Raw genomic sequence first — 10,761 nt, 5'->3', positions numbered from 1 at the left:
CCCTGAAAGACTAACCAACTACGTAATCAATTATACAAATAAATACATAAAGTCCAGGGGGTATTCCAGAAAGCAGGTTCAACATACACTGAGTCTATCCCTGAACTTTGAGTTGACTTACTCTGAGATGGGAGACTTTGAGTATCCGGTTCCAGAACATCCACCTGCATGCACCTTGCTTTATTTTAATTTCATTGTTTTAAATGGACTTAGGCTATTAAACACACTCAGTATTAATTTAAACTAAAATATGAATTCAGTGGCTACTTCAAATAATTTAAACCACAAACAAAATGTTGTTTTCCAATGTCTTCTCAGTGAATTCTATACTTCGTGCATTAACACTTTACACAAACAAATTTATATTTTGTACCTATTGAAGTAATTTAAAATATGATGCTGTAGCCTACACCAACACTTATTAAAATACTATTTCAAAACAAACATTGAGTTCTGCTCAGCCAACAGAAAGGCAGAGGCCCGAAAAACGAGTGGAGGGCCGCCACCACCACCTCTGACAGAGGTTGAGGAGCTGGCCCTCAGCCTAAAGAGGCTGATGTTTCCCAGTTATCGGTTAAGGAGTTCTACAGGGTGCACCTCATGACAACAATTAAAAATAACAAAAAAGAAAGGGTGTACCTGGATCGGCAGATTGCTAAAACAGACCTGGAAATTCTATTACTGAAACGCCGGTTGAGGTGGGTGCATTGTCATGGTGAATATCTAGTCAAATATATTTATGGTTGGAACTATATTACAAATCCTGACTGTTGCTTTTGTACTCTTAGGGAATAAAGAAGAACCACATCACATGTGCATGTGCCTTTATTTTTTAAATCAAAATTATTTTGTGCGATTAGGTTCATCCTGCACATCAGAAAGGATGAGATGCTCATTCTCAGAGTCATTTATTTGTATGGCAGGGTGCTGCTCTCCTCTAATAATTCCAATATTATGGAGAACAACATATGCCACAATTATGTCACATGCCCTCTCAGGGGTGAGCCTGAGCTTATGCAGGCATTGGAACTGGGATTTGTGTATGCCTATACGTGTATAGTTTGAAACCCTGATTTTAGTTTGAAACCCTACTTCGAATCCCTAACACTATTTAGAAACCCTACTTTGAGACCCTAACCCATGTTTGAAAACCCTAACCCATGTTTGAAACCCTAATCCTAGTTTGAAACCTTACCTAGAAAGTTTCTAGTAGAAACCCTAATTTGAAACCCTACTTCAAAACCCTAACCCTAGTTTGAAACCATAACCCTCCGTCGAAAAACTAACCCTCGTTTGAAACCCTGACCCAAATTTGAAATCCTACTTTGAAACCCGAACCCTCGTTTGAAAATCTAACCCAAGTTGGCAACCCTAGTTTGAAACCCTGACCTTAGTTCGAAGCCTGTTTAAAACCCTGAAATAATGTTTCAGACTAGGGTTGGGATTTAAACGAGGGTTACGGTTTCAAAGTTGAATTTGTTAGGGTTTTAATGCACACACATACACGTAGACACGCGTTGCCACATATTAGTCACGTGTTGAAAGACGATCCCTTTCCCATCCGCGGGGAGGCAGTGTTGCTGTCTCCATTAACCGGGAGCGAGCTATCTCCCGTTTGTTGTTTAAAGATTGTCAATTGATAAACGGAACGTGTGTCCCCCTCCATCCCCATTGCCATCAGCCCCTACGGTGCCCCTGCTTGGTCTGCCCCACGTGTCTCCCAGTCCCGCACCGGGACAGAGCTCCGATAACCCCCTCTAGGAGACGCTACACACCCATTTTTTCCTGATCGCGGATGGTAATTTTAAAATAGCAAATTTTCCGCCAGGTCCGACGTATATGCAAATTCTGGTAAGTTTTCGTTCATGTTTAGTTCCTCAAAATAACGATGAATAAAAATTTCTACAGAAAAAAGGGTCCTTGCAGCGTTCGCTGTCAACGTCTGCCGCAGTGGTTTTACGTTGCTGACAACAGTGCGCTTGCGCAGTGTCACACCGCACAACTGCACTAACCAAACATGGCGGCGGCCGTCGACAGTGTTGTGAAAGTGTAAGTTTGCCTTTTTATCTTTTTTTACAACAAAAACCACGAGTCGTGATGACCTTAATTCATAGTGAATAAACAATTAGCGACAGCCCTTTGGAAACCATAGACACAGCACATGCGATTTTGATTACAAAATGCGTCCCAAGAGAATAACGTTATCTTGTGTGTGCTAAGGATAGCTTGTGAGCCACGGGCAAAGAACCGAAGCACAGCGATGGATAAGGCTGTAACTCGCATACCACTCACACAACACCATCAACTTAAGCTGACCACATTGTATTTTCATCTGCTTGGTCGGTAGTAGCTTGCCCGCTGATAAACCTGTCTGTTGATCGTTGCTTTGTTGTGAAGAAAGTCGTGCTAACAATCAACCTATTGTTCCGACCGACGTCGCGACGCTCCACTCGTGCGTTTTACGCGGAATGTGTTTATTATCGTGATTATCGTTGACAGTAGTTTTTAAAAGAAAAGAGCCGGAATCGCCATGAGTTTTCTTTCCAATATTTTGGTTACCCAATCGAACTTCATGAGATATGATTCAGAAACACGTGATATGGTTCTTCTTTTCTGCCAGCTGCAACAAGAGTAACGCAATATCTCCCACATTTCTATACATTGTCAGGCCTCCCCGAAACTATTTTTAATAATAATCAAAAACTCTGGTCTGTAGGTGTGAGTGAAATTGGTTGGTTTTCTGTATGTGCTCTGCTGCTCCGTCCTAGCTGGGATAGGATTTGACTTATCTGCAACCTTAACGAGGGGAAAAGTTGTAAAAATTGATAAATGCTTAAACGTAATGTAGTTGTCTATCCATGTTTGTTACAACACCTGATTATTATTTTTGGCATTTCTTTCTGCTGACAACGCAAATTATAGGCTGGGGGAGCAGTATTACCGGGATGCCATGGAACAATGTCATAGCTACAATGCCAGACTGTGTGCTGAGCGCAGCATCCTCATGCCCTTCCTGGACTCGCAGACTGGTGTGGCTCAGTCTAACTGCTACATCTGGATGGAGAAGCGACACCGAAGCGCAGGTAGAAAAGACAATTACAAACTATTTTACAGCACATTAACAGATTTTTTTTTTTTTTTTTAGATATAGCTGCGGCCATTTCGTTAAATATTCATACATTAGTGTGGGGGGGATTTATAGTACACGAGTCTAAAGTCAGCTGAAAGCTAACCCCGATTGCTGCTAGTTTAAATAGATGGTTGAAACTGTGTAAAAATACTTGGTAGATAATTTGCTCTCTGTTCGACATCATGCCGGTGATGTAATGCATGAGTGCAAAGTTAGCTGAATGCCAACGAATGACTGGATTCTGCCCGGGTTGCTGCTAGTTTTAATAGATTCCTATAACTGGCAACAAACAACTATAATGTTCTTGACAAAAGGTTAAAATATGCACATTCAGACAAATTGTTCTTGAAGCAAATTTCCGTCGGTTGGCCACTCTGTATTATGAATGTTACACGTTATTAACAATGTTTATTATTGAATTAAATTGTCCATCTTGTGTGGTACAGGTCTCAAACGTTACTATGTATTGTCCTTCAATATGTTGTTCAGGTGTTGCTCCAGGTCAACTGTACACGTATCCAGCTCGTCGCTGGAGGAAGAAACAGCGCTCTCATCCCCCCGAAGACCCCCGATTGGCCTTCCCCCCTCTCAAAGCAGGCATTACCACCTAAGACATTTCCCCTTTTTCCAGGACCATGAAATGCTTTCAATAAAATGCTGCATTGCCATTTGACCATATATGCTGACACACCTGCGCCCATGTGCATTTAGCAGATTTGGAACTGGGCCTGAAGCGAGAAGCCTTGGGAGCGGTGGATGGGAGCAGTCTGGAGGCTCTGTTGAAAGGTGAGCCCCTTGACAGAAGGAGTGGTGCGGCAGACGTCCGAGGTTCCGAGGACGATCCAGCCACCATAGACCCCCCTGCTAGCTCGACGACGACGCACACATCCTCCGGACGCGTCCGCAAGGTTTGGCTTTAGTTTTTGGTAATGTATAATAATGATGTTGCGCGGGTTGGTTTCATTAATTTCGTCAGCAGTAGTACCAGGTGGTAGTGGGTTACAAAATAAAAACAGATGAACAGGTATTGAACAAACATTTGAATATCCTATTTAAGTTGCTGGGAAAGCTGGCAAATATAAAAGGATAGCGTCTTGGTAAAAGGAGTTTAAACCCTGTGATGTTTTCACTGCAGAGAGTCCTTGACCATGATGACTATCTGGATGACTTAGACGATGAAGACTTTGAGGATGAGACCCCCAAGAGGAAAAGCAAGAGCAAATCCAAGGTGAGTGTTTGAAGCTTGGCAACTATTAAAGCCAGGCCATGCATGGCAACTTCATTTGTGTAGCGTCATTAATCGAGCTGAGCAATGTATTAATTAAAATACTAAGCTCGCGTGATGTTTGCAATTTGAGCCCTTTGGCACTGTGGTGTCATTTTCAGTTTAGTGCAGGTATCAGTACAGGGCAAAATTGCTGTCCCTCGAGATGGATAAAAACGGGTGGATTTTGCGGCTTAAAGTTATAAAGTTGAATGCTATATTAACCAGAATGCCATGTTTAGGCTAGGAACACAGAGAGCATGTTATTGTCAAGATTTGTTTTTTTTTCATTTGACTCGTTCTTTATTTCGTGTTCCCCCCTTTCATTTGTTAAGACTGCTTCTAGTGATTTATTGGGTTTTGTCCCGGTATCATTTCCATATTTAAGTGATCATTTTGGTAGTGTGACAAAAACTAATTTGTAGGATGTGACATGTCCCGATTGGGTTTTTTAGGGTCGCAGTGACAAGAACAGCAAGAAGAAAAGCGAGGCAGCGGCCGCGGCTCTGGAGGAAAGAGATAAACCGTACGCCTGCGACAGTGAGTCAAAACTCTTTGTCTTTCTCATCTGTGTTCATGTCATGCATGTTGGCAATGAAGCCTTCTGAATTTTCCCAATGAAAGATGACAAGCCTACTGCTGTGCATGATGTGATCTGAAAGACTTCTTCTGGAACTTGAGTTGATATTTAAAAATTGCTCGCTTGGAGGTTGTTCCCATTCCTTCTCCTTGAGAAGCTGTCTTTTTTTCCCCCCTTTTTTTGGCTGTACTGTATAATCGTTGGCTTCTGTGCTAGTTCTCAACTCTGCTGTATGAGCTTGCTACTACTGGGCTAGCATCTTCCAAAATACATGTGGTGTCAATGAAGCTCAAAGAGGAATGCTTGCTGTGGGCCAATGAACAGCGCTTCTTTCTGGCTCCACCTGAGAGCCCCTTTTTTGGTATGGTAATTCAACCATCACTATAACCCCTGTGTATTACCATGTGTGTATGTCAGTCTGTGGGAAACGCTACAAGAACCGCCCAGGCCTGAGCTACCACTATACACACTCTCACCTGGCGGAGGAGGAGGGTGAGGACCGCGAGGAGATTGAGGCACCACCCACTCCTCGCCAGCCTGAGGAGCAGAAGAGTGAGTCACTCAAGTATTGAAAGAGCTAAAGAAAGGAAGGGGGTTGCATGCTATGTAGCATGTGTGTGCTTGAAAGAGGAAAATCATATCCTCATTTTTTTGTCCCCCACTTGCGTCTATTTCCCCCCCCCCTATATTCACGCTTTCATTTTGAAAAAGACTCACCCGGTGATTACGATAGTGTAAACTGATATTCATTCATATTCATAATTTTTTATTATTTTTGTTTCCAGTGTGTGTGTGTGTGTTTGTGTGCGTGTGTGTTTTCATACTATACATACATATATGTACTGTGTGTATACAGAGATATTTATGTACATATATGCGTGCAAATCTGTAAATACCTCAGTACACATCAGCTAGTGTACATGCTTGATTTTGTTTCTCTTTGTCACAGTCTCAGAAGGTTTGAATGGTTGTTTGGAAACAGCTGTTTTTCTGTTTTGTTTTTTGTGCAATCACTGGAATAATTAGATTCACTTGCACAATCTAATGAGTTATTGGAAGAGAAAATATTTCAGTTCTTACAAAGATAGCAATGGTGTCAAATAGGTATTTTAACACTGTTTCATATTGTGGTTTTCTTGTGCTGGTGTGAGTTTTCTGTGGCTAATTATGCTTACTTACACACTCAAAACATACACAAATAAAACTGCTGGGTTAAAAATTGGACCGACCCATGAAGTTGGGTCAATTTGACCCAACATTGGGTTATTCTAAAAAAAATAATAATAATAATTGTTGGGTTGTTGCAATTGCTGTTGTTTCGGACAACAAAACGGGATGTTTTGGGCAAAACAACCTAAGAAGTTCCTGGGTCGATCCAATTTCCAACCAAAACTAAGTTGTTTTTAACCCAGCATTTTGAAGGGTGTATATTCATTAATAACTAATTGTAATTGTCCTAAGATGCCAGTGTGAATGGTTGTTTGGTATGCATGTGCCCTGTGATTGGTTGGCGACCTGTCCAAAACAAAGTTATTAAAGTTAATCAAAATGAAGGAACTAAGGAAACCAAAACGGAAAAAAACTATTTGTTAACAAAATAAAAATTAGTGTTAATTTTTTTTTATGATAACTGAAACTACATTTTCCGTAATTTTGGAGATGATAATGGATTTTTTTTTCGGCTTACTGCTCAGTTAGTCGCTGCATGATGGGAGGTGGTCAAGCAGTCATCTGGGAATTGTGGCCCTGTTATTTTGTGTCACGTAGAAGGGACGTCATTTGGCAGGAGCCAATGAGCAAGCGCTACCAGATGACGTCGCTCCAAGGCGACAAGCCTGCACGCGGTAAAGTGACGTGCAAGGCTGTCCTGCTTTGAACCTCAGCCCGAAACGTGACACTGAGTAACAATGTTTTTTATTGTCAGTCTGTGTTTATTGAGTATTTCACGCCAGGTCAGTCTGTCTGTCAGCGTAGACAATGGACTTACTAGTACTACATCCCACGCAGCTAAATATAGATCAAAATAAACATTCGGTCCCACAGACCGAAGTGACATGTCTGACATTGTTTTTATTTCACCAATCACCATTCGGTGCATGTGTTTGTTGTTTTTATTTATTCCTTTTTTCCTTTATTTGGCTGAACGTTTGCTTGTGCTGCGCCAGCATGTGAAGTGGGAATTATGTTTTCGACGCCGATTGCTGTCCTCATTGAGGAATGGACTGGGCCCTTGTGGATCGGCCTGAAATACTGACAGTACCCATTGCCCACCTATGCTAAGTAATAAGTGCTCTCCTGTTTTTGCTTCGTGTATGGAATACAATACAATAGGGTTTAAGTTTCAGCCAAAAAAAGAAGCATTTTTCATTGATGTCCATCCAATCCATCAAATTTCACTATGACTAACAGATCTTACTTGGGAAGCAAGGCAGACGTGGGCATCATCAGTCCATCAGTGAGTTCACATGCAGGCGCCGCAAAAGCAGACACGCAGCCAAATAAAGAAGAAACTTAAAATAAAAAAACGCACTGGAAAGAGGTTCAATAGGGTTCTACATCACTACAAACAAGTATAACAATAATTAACTACAATTAAAAGGTATTATTTTTATTATAAGTGGTATGCTTTTTCTAATTATGTTTGTGTTTATTCTCCTGTGTAGCAACTAAAAAAGGTCCCAATGGTCTAGCACTGCCTAACGATTATTGCGACTTCTGTCTGGGAGACTCCACCTTGAACCAGAAGACCGGCCAATCAGAAGAGCTCGTGTCCTGCTCAGACTGTGGACGTTCGGGTACGGCTAGCGTCGCCCCCCTCCCCCATCCCCCAACACACTGCTCATTGTGCATATAAAGATTGATGGTCATGGCTGGTTTCATAGTTGTGTCTGGTCCCTTAACCCCGCAGGCCACCCAACATGTCTGCAGTTCACGCCTGTAATGATGGCCGCAGTGAAGACCTACCGCTGGCAGTGCATCGAGTGCAAGTGCTGCAATGTTTGCGGCACGTCAGAGAATGATGTGAGCATGGGCTTCGATTTGCATAGTCGAGACGAACACAATTAAAGTTTTACAAGGGACAAGAGGAAATCAAAGGAGTACACATCAGGAGTACACATTCTTTTGTTCCTCAGCGGGACATAGCTCTGACAGTTATCTGCATAGCAGTGGAAGGAAATGCCATGTTTACGTAGGATGAAACTAGGGGCAGCAAATACAATGAAAACATTAAGGGCCCAAAATTGATCCCTGTGGAACACCATATGACAGTGGGGCAGAACGGGACTCAAAGCAACCGAGGCTAGCACAAAAAGTCCTACCAGCCAGATAAGATCAATGACTCGAGCACTTCCAGCAATGCCAACCTGGTGCTGCAAACAAGCAATCAGAATATTGTGGTCCACCGTTTCGAACGCTAGGTCCACCAAAACTAGACCCACATAATCTCCAGTGTCAATAAAAAAACAACGAAAACACAGCCTTTAAAGAGCATCAATAGATTTATTCACCCTGCCCCAGCATATCTGCTTCTCTCTAGAAAAAGGCAGCATTTTGTTCTAGTGGGAAGTCATGAGTTATAAGTCACCCTTTGATTTTATTTAGAAAAAGGAGTCAAAGTTGAGAGAGCTTGAAATTTTTTTTTTTTTTTTTTGCAGGACCAGCTGCTGTTCTGTGACGACTGTGACCGAGGCTACCACATGTACTGCCTCAGTCCCCCCATGACGGAACCGCCTGAGGGTAAGACGACACTCAACGCTAACGTAAATGTTCGAATTTGATAGCAAGTGTCTGTCGTCAGTGATTCCCACCGCAGTGAGAAATCATCCAGTGTGCTTTAGGAAATAGATCTCTTCATCCGTGAATCAATCCACATTATTTTTTATTTATTAATACGGTTCAGCCCTGCCGTGTATAGCAAAAATATTTAAAAAATTGATGTCCCCTGAAAAGGGGGCGTGTTAAAGCCTGGAACAAGCAAGCAGACAAACTTTTAATCCAAACATTTAAAAACAGTTCTTTTATGTCTCCAGGAGTTCAATTGTTCAGTTGCAAGTTGAAGCAAAAACGAACGCGCAATCATGAACATGAGTTACATTTGGTTAGACAAACAAACCACCTTCCTAAGATCATCAAAAGCATTCTCAATAATTGCTCAATAAATCTGTTGGCGAACACAACATCCCATTTGTGTTTTTGCAGGGAGCTGGAGCTGCCACTTGTGCCTGGCTCTGCTCAAGGATAAAGCCTCCATCTACCAGCAGAACCAGAGCGCCTGCTCTGAGTGACAACGCCAGTTAGGTGGGCTCACCCCCGCTGTCACATGACCACCGTTTGAGCATTGAGCAAAGCAACACGTCAGAACACCCACTTCTGTGTAGCTCAACCGGCTCACTCTTGTTCCATCTGGACGGGGACGGGGAGGGGGGGGGCGGCATGACTCCAAAACAGACCTCAGATCAGTTCAAGTGTGGCTCATACTGAAGCACCGACCTGCCAGCGTAGCTGTCTTCATACATTCATCTGTACACAGCTGTCTTGGACTGCTGCTACAAATCAGACACAGACGACAGAGCGGGCATGTGGTAACCATAGCAACCACTGTCTCCATGGGAACTCCCGGGAGCAAACGGACTCTCGTCACAGCAAATATCCGCATCTGCACTGTGTAGTGTTATGCTGTGTTTTCCGACAAATTATCTATTTTACAAAACACAACACAAACAGTATGTTGCTGGGGAATTATATTATCATCATTATTATTATTGTTCTGGTTACTAGTGGACTTTAGTAGGGACATTTGTCTGTGTACTTCATCGGGTCTTTTGGAGCATTTTTCCATTGAAAGATTTTCACCAAGGCCATGCGGCTCGTTATGTTGCCGGATGGAGCCGAAATAATATTCTGTTGATTGGGCTCAGAAGGAGGAACATTACGTTATGGTTGACTATCATTTTTCCATTAGTATTTATCCACCAAAAGGTGCCCACAAGGCTACAAGGTTGCTTATCACTTTCCCATATCATTGCTTGGTGTTAGTTCACTATGAAGCTACCACAGCCACATTTCAGACATGTAGAGACCTCGCACAGTGACACTGTCAGCAACAACCCAGTGAATGCATTCGCCTAATTATTTTGTCTTTTTAAAATACATATATATATATATGTGTATATATATATATTGAATTATTGAATTTTAATCACATTGGGAGGCTCATAAATTAACGGAGCAGAGGGAGCAAAAAACAAAAAAAAAGGACATGAGGTTTTATATATATATATATACGTATATATATATATATATACACATATATATATATATATACACATATATATATACACATATATATATATATATATATACACATATATATATATACAGGATATTCCATCTGTATTGGGAGAATTTTCTAGTAGTTTTGTAAAGTATGTGGCGTACATTTCCACATATACAGCTTCTTAAACATTCAATGTACTGTGTTGCCTTGTTTGTATTTCTGTTATGACTGTGACATTTGGATTCATTTGACTCCTTGAATATGTCAGACCTCCATTCTGCGTATTTGTAAAATGATGTACTTTGTTGTACTATTTTTTTATTTTTTACATTTGTTCAGCGTCAGCGCCGACTAGCCTGACTTAAATAAAAATTGTGTACTTACTTGAGAAATTCCAATATTTTTTTGCTCAGCTCCCTGTAGTGTCTGACTGTATCCTCAAACAAAAGCACAGTTCTGCCTGTTAAAAAAAGCCATATTAAGACTGATTCATTTTGATTTGGACATCC

The 10,761-nt window shown here is 41.6% G+C and overlaps 1 protein-coding gene across 3 annotated transcripts; it reads left to right on the top strand.

Annotated features, from left to right (window-relative positions):
• Nucleotides 1-1,955: 1,955 nt before the first annotated feature.
• On the top strand, nt 1,956-10,155 carry dpf2l (D4, zinc and double PHD fingers family 2, like). 3 transcript variants are annotated; one of them, XM_037262111.1, is made up of 11 exons: nt 1,956-2,049; nt 2,923-3,083; nt 3,620-3,727; nt 3,845-4,038; nt 4,266-4,358; nt 4,850-4,934; nt 5,392-5,526; nt 7,638-7,769; nt 7,883-7,995; nt 8,631-8,712; nt 9,175-10,155. In XM_037262111.1, the coding sequence occupies exons 1-11, from the start codon at nt 2,018-2,020 to the stop codon at nt 9,258-9,260; spliced, it is 1,221 nt and encodes a 406-aa protein (XP_037118006.1). In that variant the 5' UTR covers nt 1,956-2,017; the 3' UTR covers nt 9,261-10,155. The 3 variants fall into 3 exon arrangements, with proteins under 3 accessions (XP_037118006.1, XP_037118005.1, XP_037118007.1); XM_037262110.1 differs by having other exon boundaries at nt 3,842-4,038; XM_037262112.1 differs by lacking the exon at nt 5,392-5,526 and having other exon boundaries at nt 3,842-4,038.
• The last annotated feature ends 606 nt before the right edge of the window (nt 10,156-10,761 follow it).

Source organism: Syngnathus acus, chromosome 10 (genome assembly GCF_901709675.1).
Source record: "Syngnathus acus chromosome 10, fSynAcu1.2, whole genome shotgun sequence".
Taxonomy (NCBI): domain Eukaryota; kingdom Metazoa; phylum Chordata; class Actinopteri; order Syngnathiformes; family Syngnathidae; genus Syngnathus; species Syngnathus acus.
Note: the sequence above shows the minus strand (reverse complement) of the source record. Positions and strands in the feature narration are given on the sequence as shown.

Bases quoted from the DNA above. Each gene is read 5' to 3' on its own strand.
- dpf2l (XM_037262110.1), top strand. From the start codon at position 2,018: ATGGCGGCGGCCGTCGACAGTGTTGTGAAAGT. The intron at 5,527-7,637 runs GTGAGTCACTCA...TCTCCTGTGTAG, and splicing joins CCAGCCTGAGGAGCAGAAGA to CAACTAAAAAAGGTCCCAAT. The intron at 7,770-7,882 runs GTACGGCTAGCG...TTAACCCCGCAG, and splicing joins CTCAGACTGTGGACGTTCGG to GCCACCCAACATGTCTGCAG.